A 20,245-nucleotide genomic window follows, 5' to 3' on the forward strand; every position below is an offset into this window, starting at 1 on the left:
AAAAAAAAAAAAAAAAAAAAAAAAAAAAAAAAAAAAAAAGCTGACTCTAAATTGGTGTCTTTTTGTGACCTTATTTTTAACTTGGATTATTAACTGCTAAAATACAACTAATACTTATATACTGACAGCCCTTTGAATAAGAATCTGATATTAATCACCCAACTGAAAAAAAAAATCTCTAATTGATATGCCCATAAAGTAAAAAATGGTATTTACTACTTTAAGGGGATTGTTACCAAATAATTTTTACAAATTGATAACCTATGCGTGTGGACAGCCATCATTATTCACAGATTCTTTCCACAGAAATAAACTTTTGCCCACCTTGTACTCCAACAAAAAACATGTCTGAGAGACATCAGAGAAGTGACTGACAGGACTGAACTCTAAAGCACACAGTAAAGTCTGTAAAATAACCTATTGAAGAAGTACTTTAGGACTCCAGAATATTGTCTGTTTTAAAAGATAAGCTATCCATTGATATGGATCAAAATAACTATTTTTTTAAAAAAATTTGTAGCAGTTGTTTTATGATGATGCATATGATAGTGATTATTAACATCTTAATAAGATTTAAGTATATGGTAACTAACAAAAGGAAAAAAAATATTTGACTCTTCAAAAGTGCTTATAGTTTGAGTTATTTATGGTAATTCATATCAGAATACATTGATCTTGTTATTTATGGTAATTCATACCAGAATACATTGATCTTGCTATTGTATGTTCCTACTGAACATTACAGTGAAAGGCAGCAGAATACCCACGTGGTGGTAGCTAATTAGTAGACCATTGGCCAAAACCTTATACATGYTTTCTAATGTAGTTTCTTCTGCTAGAGATTTGGCCTTTCTGTACTGAAAAATCTCTTACTACCTTGAGAATGGGAGCTTACTTGGCTTCATTTTACAGTGGCTTTTGAAGAAACAAATGCAATAATACCTTGGAATGTTAAATTACCTTTTTAGTGAAGGATGCAAAAACCCTCTGCTAGCAAGAATGTTGAGACTGTAATTGGGAAGTAATGGTTTTCAACAGAAGAGTGAGCTTACACCAACTTTGTTTAGGCAACCTATTCTTGACAAAACAGAAATATTCTTTCTGCAGCTTATCTGTGAAGTTCAGACCCAAGACTCTCATGCAGTGTTGGCGTACTATTTTTTTTAACCAATAGACAAGTAGTGACAACTTGATGATTTTTGCCCCTTTTCCTCTCTGCCAGCGTATTAGCTGCCACTCTGAGAAACAAGTTTATTCGGTAAAAAGGCTTCTGAAATCAAAGCAACCGCAGATGCAATAAATTGCTCCCATTAAAGGGAGTCCCACTTCAACAGTACTCATGCTTCATGCTGTCCTAGATAAGATGTCGAATACATTCCCTGGACATAGGCTTCAAGTCAAAAATAAAGCTGCAGAGTATCTTCAAAAGAGCTAGTTAGCCCCTTTTATCCCCCATCCATCAGATCAAATCTACATAGGCAAGATGAAGAGGGCAAGGGGAAACAGCCACTAATTGGACTGGCCAGTTTGAACCAACAAGTCAGATTCAACTTCTGTCATAACTTTAAAAGACTTGGGAATTATTATACACAGCGGTATGTCTTTGTTTCACATAAAATGCTTGCACTGTCTCCTTTCCAACTATAAGTGTTATTTCTTGGATTCCTTCATGTATGCAGACTAGATAAAACATAATTTTTATTTTAAATCTACCAGTAAGACTACTCTGATGCATTTGAAACCATATATTCAAAACAGCATTTACAACTAATTTYATTATTTTTACTGAAATAAAGTCAAATTGCAATACATGTGTTTCAAGAAGCCTGAAGATTTGCTTATCAGTGAATGGCCTAAGAAACTCCTCCAGGCTACTTACATCAGCCTGTAGCATGGCTACATTCCTATTCTCCTTTTCACTCATGGTTCCTTCTTGACCAACGAAAAGACTTGACACCCAGCCTAGAGCCAGCATCAGCCCTCTCTGGAGAACCTTGCATTCTGTAACTTTACTTCCTGCCGAGATCATGGGTATCCTTCTGTTATTTTCCATATGCCTATATACCTAGCTAAGGTGGTTAGAGTGTGGTGCTAATAATGCCAGGGTTGTGGGTTCAATCCCTGTATGGGCCACTTGTTTGAGGGCTGGACTAGATGATCTCCAGAGGTCCCTTCCAACCTTACCAATTCTATGATACTTCCGTGGAACTTCAGAGAGCTCAGAGGCTAATAGAGAGACTGGGCTCTTAGCTCTGTGTATTTCTGTACATCGGCAGGTGTCCCTCCTGCTTGCCTCTAACTGTACTGGGCCAAGAGAGATATGTATTTTGAAAGATAATTACATGGCAGAGCTTTGCAGCTTTCTCATATCTGCAGAACTTGAGATCCTGGGAATAACTCCACCTTCTAGCTTCCTCCAGGGCCAGGTACAATCCCCCTGATGGCATTTTACCACAGCACTGCAAGGGGCCTGAGCGGGGAGGCAGGTCTGGGGAGCTTCTAGCAGTACATTGTCCCAGGCTAGCATAACTTRATGCGAAGTAAGTCTTGCTACTGTGTCTCCCATCCTTAAGAACTGCCTCTGTCTGTCATTGGCTTCACTACAGGGGATAAATCATGGAGACTGAAATACCAAATCTGACACTACACTTCCTCTTTCAAGCTGAGGAAATTGCTTTTGCACTCCACACACAACACAGCAAAGGCTCCTACTTTGTTGCAGCTGTTCCATGAACTCTGAGGAAGAGGAATTTGCTGTTCCTGGAAGGTGACTCTATACCTTCCTTAAGACCAGATTCAAAGGAGGAAAAAAAAAAAAAAAAAAAGAGTAAGATATACATTCTAACAAATGCATTGGGAACAAACCTTTCTCTGTCTAGCTCTCTTTCTTTATCTTGAGCAGGGGCTCTGAGATTTTCATGGGATTAGAGCCACAGAATTGGATTTATTCTTCAAAATCATCTCTTTCCCCTATTCCTGCTGAGTCTACCCCCCCCCCACACACCCCATGCCATCTCTGAGAGAACTTGTAATGAAAAGATTTGGCAGCCAAGGGAGACAAAAGACAAAGTGTAAAAGACTGTCCTTGATCCCCTATTACTTTTCTTAACATCCAAGACATGCATACATTTTACTAGTGAGTGTTCAGAAGAAAGTACTCTTGGGAGTCATCAGCAGTATTAATAGCTATGTAATATAGTCCTCTGCAGGAGGGAAAAAAACTCTTTCTTTCCAGTGAGCATCTTTCTGACACTTTTGCCTGTACATGATCATGACTTGTGTTCCTTCTTTCCAACATTCTCCCCTTCTCAGAGGAGCCCTTTGGTTGAGAGCATCTGATGATGGCTGGTGCTCCACCTATTTATACACGTTTAGATGGTCTAAGCTTACTTATAACCCTCCATTTTTCCTTTTTAAGAGTTTGCAATTCAAATGCCTATTGTGCAAAAATATTCCTCATAGAACTATCGTCACTGGTAGTTGACATTCATGGTATTCTTTTCTCTCCCCCATGTAGTGAAATACACGCTTTCTAAGTTCTTGTAACATTCACAAATCAGAAAATCTAGAATTAAAAAGATACTTTCTAGCAATGTATTTATTTCCAAGGCTGAAAAAAAATTAATTTGGGACGTTCTTCACAGCAAGGCATGATGTATGTAAATTGGTTCTTGCCAGCCAGCATCAAGATGAGAATTCCTCCCAATATAAATTATATATTATCCTCAGTAAAGAAAATACACAGTTGAGAAAAGTTCTTTTTGCTATACTGCCAACCAAAGAATTAAGAAATGATACGGTTTGTGGAAAGCATATAATAAATAAGAGGAATAATAATACTAAACTTTGAGTTGTGATAAAAAGATTTTTATTTGTTGCTGTATTTTATTTTACAGATATGGCCTCTGAATGACTTTGGATTTCTGCGTGCAAGTCCTAATGGCCATAGATTTCTTGACGATTAATTAGTGACTAGTGCCAACTTTCTTACTGCTTTCTACTAAATCAATGGAACTATTTTTTGCTTAGAATAAATACAAGTATTACCTGACAGAGATTTTTTTTCCCTGCTATTACATCTAATTTAAAAGTTGAAATGATACACTGCCATCATCACCATCAAAAAAATGGTATGTCTCTTCCTTACTCTGTTTCTTCTGGTTGTTCACAGTAAGTGCTTGCATTTATTAGAAAGCTTTGATTCTTTCTTACTAAAAGAAAAGGTTAACATTGACTGTTAACAAGGGATGAAGGAGATGCACCACAGAGTTACACTGCAGCACATCTGGAGACACACACAGACAACGCCTACATTAGGAAAAGGCACTGAAAAGGTTATTGAAAAGAGTAACAGTCAGGCTCAGGATCTGATATCTACTTATTTATATGTATTTTATAGTTTTTTTCCCTCAAACTACCTCTAGTTTGGCCCTGTGGACTGTGTATCTGTTAGAGGTGAGAGTGCAGCTTCCTGATTCCTTGATCTGTGGAATCAAGATTGTATTTGTTCAGGAGATGGAGGTATAGTTCAGGTCAATTCAAAAGCATGCTCCTGCTGCATTAATGCAGCTACACTGCTGCAGTCCAGTGCATAGGGGTATATATGCACTCCTTGGTATCCTAGCTCTGCAGTTCTCTTCCATCTCTCTCTTTCCAGGACTGAAATCCTTGTGAGAAATCAATGTAAAGTAAGTTAAATATTTAGCATAGAAATCAAAATGTTCCTGTTTTACATTTATGTGCCTTACTCTTTATCTTCAAAGGATTCTCACATGGATCATTTCTGATTAAATTTTATAACTCAGCTGTTTTAAAAGGATTTACCTTAGGAGGTAGTACCCAAGCTGTAGCTGATACAGACTGAAACTGAAAGTAGTACTCTGTTCCTACCTGGGGAAAAAAACATCATTTACAGCAGATGATACATTCCAGTTGTACAGAACTTAGTGTTGAGTTGCAGAGCTTTTTTTAATAAATATCTCTTTAAGAAAGGAAGAAAAAACAAGCTTCATTTCTGCAGAACTATGTTAGCAGTTCAGCATCTTTCCTTTTTTAAGCCTGACTGAACTTGTTCTGGCAGTGTCCTCCTTTTCTTTAACATATTTCTCAGCAGATGCTGTCCCCTGTTTATCCACTGTTTCTATCCAATGTTTTTTAAAAGTTTTTAACTGTTAATGTGCTTGATTGAAACAATCACTGAAGTATCTCTATAACTAGTGAACATGTGTCACAACAAACCAAAGACACTTCTTTTTTTTCAGTCTTGGAGACAGTGTAATTTCCACCACATCGGCAGGAAAGAGTATAACATTGTTCACCTGCCACAAAAGAAAACAAAAAAGCTTTTAGTGCCTGGAAAAAAMCAATAAATTGTTTTAGATCTTCACAAAGCTGCTGTTAATAACAAAACATAATTTTCATGTATGACCTCTCCTTGTTGAATTGTGACTATCAGTACCTAGACTATAATTTGTTACTCAACATAAAACTTACTCTTGAAGCATGTTTTTGTGATTGAGAAGTTCTTAGGCCAAGCAACTAGGACCAGTGTAGTCTTTTTTAAAAGAGCAAATACTTGCACCAAATGAGAAGGTGCACATCAGTGAACCAGCCGTATGTTAAAAGGACTAAGCCACTGAATGTTTCTGAATGAGACTTGATTCTGACAAAGTACCAAGAACTTCAGAGAGATCAGGAAAGCAATTAAGAACAAAATAAGGAGGGTTAGTCATACAGATGTCAGATCACAGATGGTTCTAAAATAGGCTACCACACGGAAGAAGTGTATAACAGAAGAAAAGAAAGAAGTTAGGTCCTCACCACCCAGCTTGGAGGGGGGGGGATAGGGTAGGGGTAGGGAGAGAAGAGGAGAAAAAAATAAAAGAAATCAGGAACAGCTATCCAAAAAGCAAGTCAAATGATTGATAAACCTACAATGAAATACTGGAAAAAAAGTGAAACACTGTTAGAAGGGAAAATATGTATGAGAACACTTCCATCCTACACATCACAGAAGGCATAAGATGATACATAAGAGAGTCTGAGAGAATCCAGAAATCTAAAAAAAAACACCCCAAAACAAAAAAAACAACGACAACAAAAAAACAATTATGCTGCAAGAAGATAGCTAGGTGAAAAAATGGTCCTACAAACTCTCAATATCCAAGCAGGAAAAAAGGTGAGGAATGAATGCACAATAAAAGCATCAAAAGTTAAATGCCATTTCCAACTGCACGGTACTAGAGAAGGACTTCGGTAGACTTTCAAAAGATAGGAATGACAGGAACCAACAGACAAATGGAAAAACAGCAGGCAAAAACAGACAACAGAATAGCTAAATAAGAGGAAAATAGTTAAAGAAGTGAAGAAGAGGGAACTAATTTGAAAGTTAAAAATAAAAACCACAACACAGAGGTATAAGATACAGGGAAAAAAATAGAAAATATTTCTAATGACAACAAGTGAGGCACTCATACCTTCATTCCAGGACATATCCTCAAGATAAACTTGTGCATGCAGTGGCCATTCTTTCATCAGATTATGTTCTACAAAGAAAACAGTGACAAATGTTCAGCATTTGTCAACATACAGGTCCTTATTTCTTCTCTGTAAATTAATGGTTTTATATACCCAGCAGTTCAATTTTGTCCCTACCAGAGAGTCATACCATTAAAAATGCAGTTTTCTAAAATTGTAGCTTCCATATCTCTGCATACACCTGGGAATGTCTTTCTGTACCCAGGAAAATAAACGTTGAAGACGTATTACTATAAGAACGACATCACTGATATCCATTCTTTTGCTGATCCCCAAAATTGACAGTGAAATTAGGGGCAAGCTTTTGAAACAAAATACCTTTGAAAAGCCTAGCTGTAGCTATACATCTAAAAGCTGAAATCGTGAACCTCTGCTTCCTTGTGCTTTTGAAAGAAGCCAGATAAGAACCCTTGTATAAGCACAAATTACATTTTACAGTTGCCTGGGAGAAGAACACTAAAATTCCTGCACTGACAAAAGATACTCGAAAAACAGTTTCAGAGTAGGAGAGAGTCTCTCAACATAGATTGAAATCTGTTGCCATATGATCTCCTACGTTCTTTCAACATGAACTGAGTTACAATATGAAATTAAATGTAAAGTGTGCAATACAATTCACTCTTTTGGAAAAGCAGATATCCTGGGCTTTTATAATTTATCAGCATTCTCACAATCGATGCACACAGTTCGCACAAATTTAAATTGTCAGTGTAAGACTTTGCTCAGCAAAATTGCAAATGAAGCAATAAAAGGTAACATCCAAAAAAGGGCATTAAAACCTTATAATTTATTACACAAAACCTTCCAGCTGCTGCCTTACATGTGGAAGCTCCAGCTCCACAGACACTGTGGTTCCTTATTGTAAAGAACCAGAAATGCCTGAAAGCTGATCTTCAACACATACACAGAAGTATCTTAGATTTGGCTAGGTTGTTATCAAGAAAGTAGGTGTTCCTTCACCTGGATCAGTGAGTTTTCAGTGACTATTCTACTTTAACAGCATCAAGCTTTCTACAGAATGTACTCTTGTGTATGGCTTTCTATGAAAGGTAAAGTGACAGTGAAGGAAGTTCTTATTCTAGAACTGCTTACTGAGCACTTGATGAAGAAGTCAGAGGTCCTTTAAAAAAAGTACTTTAAATAATTTTAACTCCCAAGAAATTGCTCTGATCACTAGATTGGACAGTATTCTGAATGGGTTCCCATATTCTCCTATGTAAACTCTTCTTCACTCCGTGAAGTAGAAGACTTCAGTAGTCTTCAGTAGACATTCAGTAGAAACAGGGCTGCTTCACAGCTATATCCTTCAGCTACAATCTGAGAGGTTGGATGCTCTATACAATGTTATTCCAGGTGAGAAAATTCTCCCCTTTTCATGGAAGTTCTTGCACTATGGAAAGTAATTCCCTGGAACAAAACAGACACAAGACAGGGATCACAATTTTGTAGTCTAATGATTACGGGCCAGTTCCTGCTCCCAAACTGAGTCTAGATTCTGTTAAGTGGTTATTTAAGGTAAAATAAAATAATCCAGGGAGGAGAGATTATATTTTGTTGACTATTTCACTGAGAGATATGGTGATAACTGAAATGCAGGAGTCTAAGGTACTTAGGAATACAGTATAGATTGAAATCTAGTCATTTTTCATTTGAAATTCAACATTTTGCAAAGCTTTTAGAAACAAAATATTGTGTACTATTTCTGTAACTGAGTGGTAGCAACATTCTAATTTGGGAGATTCTGATGATAACTTGACGCCCTGGCAACTGATGGTCTGTGATTCTGAGCAGACTAGTTATTTGAATACATTTTCTCTCAGGTAAGACAGTTATATATAAGCATTCCTGTAAAACTCCAGAAAAACAGCACGTTTCCGACCTTTATTCTGATCAGATAATGGACTATTTCCTCCTTTATCACCAAACATCATCATCTGATCATCATCATCAACCACCTCACTCTTCAGAACTTGCTAACACATTGTAAAAAATGCAATAGTGATTTGGATAAAGAGCGRTATTTTATTAGCTGAATAAAAAAATTAATAATATAAAGCATGCTATATTATAGATCCTTGGGAATGAACTTCACCTAAATTAGTTTTAATGAATAAGATTAAAACAATTCAGACACACTGGAAATAACGAGAGGCTCAATAGAGCCCCTTTTTATGTTTTGCTGAACACCTATTCTGTAGTGGAAAGGTCAGTATTAAAAGAAAATCAGCCCACTCACACAAAATACGTACTGCTATCAAAGAAAGGGAGGAGGGAAAAAAAGCAAGAGAGTAATGAAAGAAAATGAGAAGACACATCTAACAATCAGTTGTTCTTAGTGTTGTTCCTGCTATCAATTACATAAACACAGCTAGGAGTAGTGTTTTAGTTTTACAAAGGGACAACATCATTTTGCTCCTCACCAGAGACACTCACCTTGCGAGAACACTGGTTAACTGCATGAAATATCCAAAATAAAATAAATGATTAAATCATCTCAACTTTGCCATGCTATCTGAAATTAGTTTGGTTTAATACCACTTACAGCCTTTTAGCCACAAAACATTGTAAGAGGAACTGTGAATGGCCTGAAAGCACCCACAAAAACTGTCAGAGGCCTTTCCTCCAGCAGGCCTTATTTGAAGTGAAGATTCCTCCTCCTCTTTTTTAAGAAAAAAGCACAGATCAAATTGCTGAAGTCTACCTTCAGGTTCTTTTCTCCACTGCAGTGGGAGAAAACTACTAAGAGTGTGAGAATAGTATGAAAAACACAAGCTCTTCCTATTTTGCTGAATTTTTTAATAGTAGGAAGAAAAAAATTCAAAGGAAAATGTTTGTAGGAAGAGCAGTTGTTTCTCAGCTTCATTTACAGGTAGCAAAAAAATGGAATTAACAAGAAATCAGGCTGTCCTATTTCAAATTCATGATGCAGGGTTTCAGTCAGAACAAATTTTGCAGAATTGGAGGTGGAGGTCTGGGTCACATGTTGCCAGCAGAAAATATAAGGGCAGATGGACCATATGGTGCCATGAAGAGAAGTGGTGAGGTGCAAATTCACAAGGTTACCATACCTCCTAAATCAAGTTACTGGTAGAGGAATGAAGAAGGTGGCTGAGAAACTATCATCTCTCATATTACAAACATAGTACAGGATAAAGCCCAGTGAACATAATTCCAACCAAGCTTTTCTAATTCTTTACTGCAATTGTAATTAAAAAGCTAAACAGAAAAAATTCATCTTCCATACAATTCCCAGACTGGATGGAGATCATTCCTAATCTGATGCTCAATCCTGAAAGAGTTCACTGGTTATCTTAAAAATGTTAATTTTCAATTAATACATTCTCTTCCTAAGTCCCCAAGCATAACACATAATCCAGTACACACAAAGTCAGTCATAATTTTGCATGCTGCAATTATTTGCTTGTTTGCATCAAGGAAGAGAAACTCATTTTGCAGAGCTGAACAAAGCTAGTTTACTTTCTAGCTCTCCAGTCAAAAATGCTTTAAAGACAGCACAAATAGATTTAGCCAATTATTTAAACATAAGAGGCTGAGCCTTATATGAGTTTGGGGAACTTGCAAGCAAGACTACAAACCTAACAGTTTTCACAGAGTGTGTTACTTTCTCTACTATTTCTTGTGCTCTTCCTTATTATTATTTCATCAACGTTGTTATTAGCATGCATCTTACAGCCACATATGGTTAACGATTGCCTGAAGTAAACTGATACCTGATTTTTCTTCCCCTGAAGGAGGAAAAGGTTATTTAAGACTGGTATCGTTACCAACGCTGCGTTGTTTGGTGTGCTTACTTCAATGTGACGTGAGCTCAATCTGTAGACCTGTGTGTAGAGTTGTACTTCCTGAAACACATTTCCTGAACAGATACAGAAAACCATGAAGACCTGATTACCTATCATAGCTTGAAAAAACAAAATTAAATTCATGAGAAGTATAGCCTGCCTGGCCTTGCAATCTACTGGATTTGTCTGACAACAAGAGGTGAAAGGATTTTGCAGCTCCATTGTCTCAACTGCAGGATCTAAGAAAACACTGGCAGGCTCATCAGAGAGGTTTATGAGCCCGCAATTCAAAGAGCTTAAAAGGAAGAAATCTACTGAGATTCTTTCAGGCTACAGAACAACATTAAATAACTATTAGCAGCTTGGTTCAGTAAAGCTTTACTAGAGCTCTTGCTGGGTCATTCAGAAATTGTAAAAGAGGAAAGGTATTTAAGTTTCAGTTGAGGATACAATAAATATTTCTTGGGCTATTTAGGACTGAGTTTTAAGGGGGGTGAAAGCAGTAAAAGGAAATTTAACCCTTTTAACAGTTTATGATAATAGTAAAAGTAGTCGTAACACTTAAAAGATTTTTCTAGCTCTTTATCTTATTATTGGAAGGATTGGATCTTTCTTTAAACACAAGTAATTTTTAAAAAAAGTTCAAGGTATGCACTGCCAGACCAAATACAGTTCATAGTATCTACTCAGTCTCAAAATGATTAGACAAAATCAGTTATCATAGCACTCAAAATCTGAATATTTTCAGAAGTTTCATTTTCCCAATAAGCTATTTATTTTTTAAACAATTACTTAAGTTTCTTGAATCTCTGACATAATTAAAAATAATCATGCTTGCTTTTATTTAAAATCGTAAAGAAGTTGTTTGTTAAGAGTTTTCTTAATGAAAAAGTATGTACTTGTTCAAAGAGAATACTGCTTCATTTGCAGTCAATACAGATTAAAGTTAAACCCACAGAGTTGTGGTAGGAGCTTGTGTTCCAACATTAGTTGAGGGTCTAAAATACTTGGTTAGACACGTGCAGTTCTGTCACTTCAGAGTATGACCTAGCACACTGAAAAGCCTAATTTAATGGCCATGTTTAAAGCTTTATTCTAAAAGTATTTGTAAAGAATAAATTCTCTTAACAAGGAACTAAGATATGGTGCTTCTAACTTTTTTCTTACAACATGGTAGTCAAGGTGTTCAGTTGTCATTTCTGCTGGCTGCTAAAAGCATTGTTGTAGGCTTCTATCTTGCTTCTCCTTGTAGTGGATTTATAATGCTATTCTTCTCACATCTTATTTACCAAATTATTTAAAATATCTTTATGTCTAATACAGCATCATCACTTCATAGCTGTAGCAGTAGGGAATAYTGGATAAAGGGAAAGTGACCATCTTCAAAGCACTCTTTTCATTTTACTGCATTAGAAGAGGGAAAGGAAGGAGCAAGGGGAGAAAATGAGCTACGTTTTCCAGTTTCCTAATTTGTGACTACATCTATACAGGATTACCTTTCTAAACTTGAAATAGAAACACTGCTTAACTGCTGAGAGTGAGGACACATCCTCAGAAGATGAAATTTCAAGTTTTAAAAATAATAATTCAGCTTTCACTGACAATGTTAACAACCAGACATTCTAAACTGAGCTTTTTTAGGCTAAGGAGCGCTCTTACTGCTCTGTTCAATGGGAGGGTACAGAGAAGATGGAAGCAGATCCTTCTCAGAGGTGCACAGTGACAGGATGAGACATAAATGATACAAGTCGAAACTGGAAATTCCAAATTAGATACCAAGAATTACAGGTCCTAAGAAATGACACAAGAACAAAAGGGAAAATAAGCTGAAAAGTGTATTCATGTATGAAAATTGCATCTTTATTAATTTTCTAAAAATAAAATTAAATAATTGAAAATCAACAGGAGGTACATGCTCAAGTAGGAAAATGCCCATTGATGGTTACATACTCAGCCCTACAAATGGTTGCACTTTATGGACACCTGTGTCCATCATCACATGCAAAAACATATTATCCTCGAAAGAACCTCACTAGAGCCATAGATGGGAGGAAATCTTTTAAATTTTGGTGCCTCCCCCTTTCCCCACCAATAAATTTATACAAAGCAGCTAATTTTAGTGTCCACCCATTATTAGTTTTGAATTGCTTGCTATATTTAGTTTCAGMAATCAATCACTAAAAGTCACTGATTTATTGATTTTATTTTCTTACTTATTAATTATTCCATCTTTAATTAGCCAAACATAAAATGAAGTATAAAAATCATCATCTGAGTTATATGATTGCTTAGATGCACAGTGCCATTGTATTTAAGCCAACAAAATTCCACACAAGTTGCAGGGCTTTTATTCAAAGGGACCTTCACAGGCTATAGAAACAGGCTGAAAGGGACATCATGAAGTTCAATATAGACACATGCAAAGTCCTACTTCTGGGATAGAATGACCCCATGTACCATTACAGGCTGGAGGATGACTGACTGGAGAGTAGCTTTGCAGAGAAGGACCTGGGGGTCCTGGTGGATGCAGGCTAAACATGAGTCAGTAGAGCACTGTTGCGGCAAAGGCCAACCACATACTAGGCTGTATTAGCAAGAGTATAGCCAGCAGGTCAAAGGAAGGGATTTTTTTTTCCCTTCTACTCAACACTCAAAAGAGCATCTGGAATACTGTGTCCAATTTTGGGCTTGCCAGTACAAGCCACTGACATCCTGGAGCGAATCCAGTGGACTACCAACATGGTCAGGGCTGGGGCACATGGCGTATAGAGAGAGGCTGAGAAAACCTGAAGTTGTTCAAAAGTTGGAACAAGCTGCCCAGCGCAGTTGTGGAATCTCCATCTTTGGGAAATATTTAAGATGAGACTGGACAAAGTCTGAGCAAGTCATTTAACTGGACCTGCTTTGAGCAGGAGATTGGACTAGATGACTTGTGGAGGTCCCTTTCAACCTACATGATTCTATGAAAACTCTTTATTCTTTCAAGGCAAAAAAAAAAAAAAAAAAAAAAAAAAAAAATCAAACTTTTAGGCCTCACGCAACTCCTGATACGAAAACTACACACCAGATTTTCTCCATGCTAAATTCACTGAAAACCATTTGTAATTATTACTGCCAGACTGTTGATTTTAACTGCATATTCTTCTTTTATAAATGGGATACCGAATAAACAAGGTATTAAGATGAAAATCTGTTGAAGAGAAAAGTCCCCTTATAACAGGTGATATTTTTTCCCACCCTCCATATTTTTCAGAGACTGGAAGCAAAAGATGAAAGGGTATTCTTATGTCATTACCAATATGATAAAACAAGGAGTTAGAAAAAACATCCACAAAACATTAAAAAAAGGAAACCTTCTTGTAAGGTTTCCAGGCTAGGAAAGTTTGGATAAGTATCTGAGCCAAACCTCTAAACAGTCTGAGGTTTGTCTGTAGCTCTTYAGTACTCTGTCCTGAAGGCACCAAAAATTACTAGGAGACCTTCAGATAAAACTATTTAAGATATGAGAGCACATTTATTTGTTATTCACAATGATTCAAAARAAAAAAAAAAAAAGTCATAGAGCCCCACAGAATTGCAGAACTTCTCTGGCCACTAATTTCTGAGTCAAGAAACTATGGATTAGTTAATACAATAGTTAATACAGTAAGATACACACAAATAAGCAATCCATGCAATGGGAAAAGCCTCCAGTAGAAAGGAYGTCTTCCTGGCTGGCTGCTGCACACACGCACACTGGCATTGTCGAGATTCTGCTTCCTAGGCTTTAAAAATCTTACTAACTTGCTGTATTTTCTCTCTTTCCATTGTTTCCCTTAGCCACTGTCTTAGTTCCTTTGTTTCTGTGAGCATTTAAAGCAGTGTCTATGAATTTGTCTAGAATCATGATTTCAGAAGTAACTTGACAGGCAGTCAGACAACTAGAGTTTATCCTGCCATCATTCTGCTGCAAGTGGACATGCTGCCAGGAATCCAGCAACACCGCACATGTATGTTACATGTTTTGCTTAGTTTGAAACACTGGGTCCTCCGTGAACAAGACCTTCAATATGAACATATATCCCATTTTCAAAATACATAGTTCAGTGTCAAAGGAGCATTCAAATGTATGATTTGTTCGTTTTTGTTTTTTTTTAAAACTAAGTGTTTTTACAGTCTTGAGATGGCTCTTTAGAAAAACTCATCTGGATGCAAAAGAATCTCAATAAATATAAATAACATTTAAAATATCATAGCATAAATTCTGCTGAAACTAGTTTACAGTAAGATCCTTTAATACCATGGGAAAACAAAGTAGGTTATTAATTTTTGATGAAGTTTTCTGGACCACATTGGATAAAGTTGACCCAAGAAAATGAACATTTCATGTTCATTATTTAAGCTTTAGGTAAATTTCCACTACATTGTGAAGGACTTATAACCGAATGAAAGCATTTCATTTTTCCTGCATATGTGCAGTTTGTGAAAATGGATGACACGGCTGATACTTACAAAGCCAAGAGTACGACAAAATGAGACGGTAGCAGAAATTCCTGTTCTGACATTTTTAAAATAAGCTTGAGATAATTCATAACGATAATTATCATCATGAGATGATAATACTGTTTACATTATAGAGAAGCAACTAGCACCAAATCCATTTTTTAAGACTTGTCCAATACTTCTCTTTTCCACCCTCTTTTCCAAACCCTACACAAAGTCTGAAATATAAGATTATTTAGCTAGAGAATTCATACTGGGTGTATACAATTATATATCCTCCTTTTCATCCTGCAGCGATGCCTATCTGCTAGAATGACTAAGCCTTTGTCTCTCAAAGTTCTGGTTTCCACAGCGGCAGGGGAGTTAAAAATCAGAACAAGAGAGAAAGGTCTGATGGTGTGCCAATGTACGATGGAAGAGAATTCAATAACAAGCTGCAGAGACAGTGGGCTTTTATCAGACACATTCAAAAGTGGTGGTGGCTACACGTCAATGCTGGACCCGAGTGTGTTACTGCAGAGTGCGACTGAGTGTTTTCCCCACAGGCGATACACTATTATTGACTCCCCCCATTAACATGTAGGGTGGATATACATTTATTGAAGGTTCTAATGGAAGGCTGAGGGACTCCTATCCTGAGGCCAGAGCAGAAAGACAGCCTATCACTTCATGTAATGGTAGTCCATGTGTGACAGACCTGACCTACATTTCCCCCCTTTCTTTCTCACAACAGCCTGTCACTGTTTTAAGACGCTATTTTCTGAGAGGTATAAAAAGAAAAGCATGCTAGAGTTGCCTAGTTAATGTGTTATATCAGAATATTATTTATAAACCTGCTTTAAAAAGGCAACTTTAGATTACAGATGAATTATGAAAGCTACCCTAACACAGACACAAAAAGAATCTGCCTTAATGATTGTGAAGTGCTCATAAAGCCATATGCATGAATACAAGATATAAACTGTGCAATATCTACATCTAAAATATTGCAACAAATATAGTATAGGACTTAAATTTAAGAAATTAAGAACACTTAATGAAGCTGCTTTAATAAAGTATAAAGGGCTATGCTCCGTAATTAGTCTTTCGTATTGATTAAAATTATTAGGAACACCACCACCTAATGTTTTGTTGGAAGCAATTCAATGTTTTCACTAAGTAATGTATGTGTAGCAAAAGCTATAAATAATGTATCCACATTTGAAAGTAGGACAAGAGTGAAAGAAACATTTGCTTCAGCAATAAACAGCATTTTAAAATACCATCTAACTACTACGCCCAGACCCTGCTTTAAAGAGCTGCTGCCACTACAGCACTCCTTGGCAGGAACCTACCACGCTGCTGCAGGTCATACTCTTTTTTTGTCTCTTCGTTCCCTAGAATTTTCCACGCTTGATCAATTTCGATGAACCTCTGCACGCGCTCCTCCACTTCTCCTGCTGACACATCTGCGCTCTGCTTGTCTGGGTGATACTGCCAATCAAAAAAAAGATTTTGAAAAGTTGAGGGGAGGGAAGTGAGGAGGGTGGAAGAGGAGCAATCAATAATGCATTTGATATTCAGTTAAAAGGATGGAGAAAAGGAGAAGGTCTGAACTAAGGTGCCAAAGAAAGGGAGACAACAATGCTGGGCACAGGAGATTACTGCCAATTTAATTAGACCACTGAAAGAGCAACAAATCCACCAGTGGCACAAATGTCACCATGTGCACTGACGGCATTTTCTGGATAATTTGCTGATGGAATCACTGGTCTTATGGACAATTTACCTAGAGAGAATGACTAACACAAACAGAAATAGGTACATGCCGAGAACTATGACATGAGAACAAGAGGAGATGCTGCAGGTGCTAGCAGCTCTCTTTTAATAGTACACGTAGCTGATTTAAACAAGACCAGTGACGTTCAGTTAAGTCTATTACAGATCAGCCGAATGTTCTATTACATGCACCTGTTTTGTTTTATTCATTTAAACAGTAAATAGAATATACATGATCAAATACAACTTACAATAAATGTAATTCTATTTTTGAAAATATGCCTCAACGTCTTTAATTTCTTCCAGTTCAGCGAAYCAATAGCCCTTCCAAATATTTAAAGTCATGGATCACTGGCTACAGAATTGTGTCATTTTAGTTAAGAAATGGTTATTCAAGGACATGGCTGCAAGAACACCCACATTATATAGGCAGAAATATTAAAATTGGAAACATTTTCTTTATTGTTTGTACTACTGGTCCTGAACACAGTATTCTGATTTTTAGTTCTAATATCTACTGAAAAGTAACCTGCAAAACTCCATATGAGTCTAATTCATGTCCCCCAACTTTTTTTTATTATTATTTTAAATGTCCAGTACAAGTGATGGAGCTATAGGAAACAACAGTTAAAATGAGAAAGCTGCGACAGCATAAGACCTATCAGTTGTTCATTGACTGCATCAAGACATCCCATATTCTGGAGATTTAACTCCTGCCCTTTTATACTTGCATCAATTTGAACACTGAATTCTACAGTGGATTTTAAGACTTAACAATGTCTGTTCCATAAGTTTTTGAGCAGATTTATGATAACTGAATCCCTTTTAGTTAGTAATTTGTTTTACAAAGACAAGAATGCCAATACGGTGAGTGCTTTAAAAACCTCAAAATTTGAACGTATCACTTTTACTGGAGTCTTTGCTCACTGACACTTGTAACTATCATTTGCACTGATGAGTATTATCTGGATAAGGCCCCCATACAAAAACAAGAGAATGGACCTACAAGCAGAATATTCATCTTTGACCTCAAATTTTTTCACATCCATTTTTCCCTGTACGACCTAATGTGCCTGCAGCCTGCAAGCTCAAATACCAAGAGTGTGTGTACAAACACACATCGTATGAGTAAGCCCACTTGAAGCAACCTCTGCACTCAAGACTGAGGACTAGCACGCGGCTTGCTGAGAACATGGCTGGGGTACAGCTGCGATCTGAGAAGGTGCATCTTGTAGATAACCCTTTTGATCTCCCCAACTAAAGATGACGGAATTCTCACGCACAGACAAGTCAACAAATTTTGGTCACAGCCTTTAGTCAGTGTGCTCTACAATAAGCTAATAAGACAATGAGTAGTCATTCCTTTATTTGGTAGACGCTAAATTCACACCACGCTGCCAGCATGCATCATGTAGTACTGAAACTATTTAATTATTTGTTTTTCTGAAACCACGGATTTTCCAGTTGTACTCCAATTTTAATAGCATTTTTAAACATTGGTGGCTGTTTGTAGATCATAATTGTGAAAGGTCATTCTTTTAATCAATKTTTAATAAGCATACTAATCAAAAATAGTCAGATCACATTAAAGACTTAACATGGTTTCCTTTCAGCCATGCTATTTCTTTTAACAGCTACATTTGATGTATCCAGAAGCTATGTCTCAAAGCAATAATATATAAAAAAAATACTTTATTATTTTAAAATATTTCAGATATTAAAAATTTGATCTACCACAAGTATTTTAGGATCAATGATAACACCCTAAAGAAAGAGCTACATGACTGCTGCATATATCATAGATTTATATATCACTGATTTTGGATGAAATATTATCCCACAAGCTTACACCCAAAAGGGTATAAACTGCTACATAGCCTTATTCAAAGAATATACAGATGTACTGCTAGTGAAACTTTATCATCCAAATTTGAATAGCATTGCTACAAAACCCCTGCTCACATCATTGTATGTTTCAACTGGTTGTAAGACCAATTGTCAGATCACATTTTTTTGCAGGATACACACAAGTCATTAATGAGTGACTGCCAAAGACAGCACTAATGCTGGCTTCTCTCTCACTAAGAATAGTCTGAAACAACAATAATGAATACAGAAAAGGATATTTTGTAATTCCTTAAATAATGTTAAGATTTGCTATTATTTAGGTTAAATGCAAGATTTGTTATTATTTAGGTCTGTCCTTTACCTTTTAATTTATTTCCTACAGAATAATTTAATATTTCTGGTATATACCATTTTTATCATTAGTTACATGAAGGTGTAGTCATTTGAATRTACAACTACCTTATGGAGGGATCTGCTACTAAAAAAACCCCAACAATCAGTTTTTGTCTCTTTGCTCTATGAAAGCATTCTTTTTCCAATGGGCCTATTCCTCTATTACCATCTGATGCCTTTAGTAGTCCTTTCATCTACATTAAGAAAAATCCTTAAATATCTTCTCTCTCACTCTGATCCATTCATTTTTTTTTTCCCCAGCAACCTCTTTTCAGCCCAACTGGTTATGTACCTGTTTTTACTGACTGCCTTCTTATTCTTCAGCTTGCTGATCAAAATAAAAAAAAGCTTTTTCTTTTTTTTTAAAAAAAAAAAGGAAATCCATTCTTAATTCAGCTACCCATACACCTCTCTCTCCTTTCTCCTCCAAGACCACAAATAAGATGTCTATGATTCCTCTTTTTCAGTTGTTTTAGATCTTGTTTCAACCACCACACAGGCCAACCGCAGTGAACACTTTGCCAAAGTTTCAACTAACCTACTAATATCTAAAATTTATACTGTCTTCAGACACTTCATAAACTGCCAGCCATATTCCTTCTCTTGATATCTTCACCCATTCTTGGTTTTCATACGCTTCCTTCTGATCCTTCTACRTCTCTAGTATGTTCTTCAGAGGAACCAGCCAGGGTTTTTTGTTTTGTTTTGAAAGAGGTAAATATGAAAGGGGTTTCTGATCTCTTCCTCTTTTCCTATTCAGCCTTATTTCTGGGTTAATCTCAGCTGCATATGTGTACAAGCTCCATAATGAAAACTGACAGGTCTGTTCTCTATTCAATCTATCTCCGTGTACCCTAAATTATTAGCTTGCGTCTCCTGTGCATTTAGCTGTAAGTTGTTACTCAAACTGTTAGAGCCTCCCAATGTCTCCTGAAATCTCATTTCTCAGTAACTATGCAAATTATCTTCCAAAGTGTCATTCATACYTGTCAGTTGGGCACTATTTTCAGGTGTATTACTGCACTTAAGCTATATTTAAATCTTTCTGGCTCTTTATGCATAATGTTTTTAAGCTACAGTACTTCCTTCTATACAACTAAGCTTTTTAACTGAGCTCTTGCATATCATGTCTTGACAAATGCAATCTTTCTATTCATATTCATCCAGGAAACTACTACAGCAAAAATTGATTTTCTAGCCTAATGCTCTGTGTCATTACTCTCCTTGCTGACGCTTCTTTCTTTACATTACCAAAGCGAAGCAGATCATCTTTCCTTTTAAAATGCTCACAGTCCTGCTATTTTCTCCCACTTCAACTGATCCATGATATATATTTCCATCTCCACTTACTAAGTTTTAAAAGAAGTCCCCCTGTGTTTTATCATGCTGTCCCTGACATGGTCATTCTCTTTGAAAGGATATCC

General features: G+C 36.5%; 2 protein-coding genes across 7 annotated transcripts in view; one reads left to right on the plus strand and one right to left on the minus strand.

Moving 5' to 3' along the window:
• Window positions 1-4,051, plus strand: part of IMMP1L (inner mitochondrial membrane peptidase subunit 1) — a 38,574-nt gene extending 34,523 nt beyond the window's left edge. For 4 of the 5 annotated variants that reach the window (XM_085300870.1, XM_085300869.1, XM_085300872.1 and 1 more), the window contains exon 8: window positions 3,645-3,764. In XM_085300870.1, the coding sequence (XP_085156996.1) occupies window positions 3,645-3,749 (105 nt within the window). In that variant the 3' untranslated portion in view covers window positions 3,750-3,764. Of the gene's footprint in view, window positions 1-3,644; window positions 3,765-3,896 lie in introns of those variants that run through there. The other variant, XM_085300873.1, reaches the window with a different exon arrangement.
• The window catches only part of DNAJC24 (DnaJ heat shock protein family (Hsp40) member C24), a 40,358-nt gene continuing 23,958 nt past the window's right edge, over window positions 3,846-20,245 (minus strand). The window contains exons 3-6 of one of the 2 annotated variants that reach the window (XR_014895324.1): window positions 16,157-16,295; window positions 10,350-10,414; window positions 7,630-7,944; window positions 6,475-6,545 (exon numbers count right to left, since the gene is read on the minus strand). Coding sequence is in view for 1 of the 2 variants with exons in the window: in XM_085300874.1 (XP_085157000.1) it covers window positions 5,194-5,318; window positions 6,477-6,545; window positions 16,157-16,295 (333 nt within the window). In the remaining variant the exon portion in view is untranslated. Of the gene's footprint in view, window positions 5,319-6,474; window positions 6,546-7,629; window positions 7,945-10,349; window positions 10,415-16,156; window positions 16,296-20,245 lie in introns of those variants that run through there. The other variant, XM_085300874.1, reaches the window with a different exon arrangement.

The sequence above is a fragment of the Rhea americana genome, unplaced genomic scaffold, assembly GCF_003343005.1.
Source record: "Rhea americana isolate MKP2758 unplaced genomic scaffold, rheAme1 scaffold_17, whole genome shotgun sequence".
NCBI lineage: Eukaryota > Metazoa > Chordata > Aves > Rheiformes > Rheidae > Rhea > Rhea americana.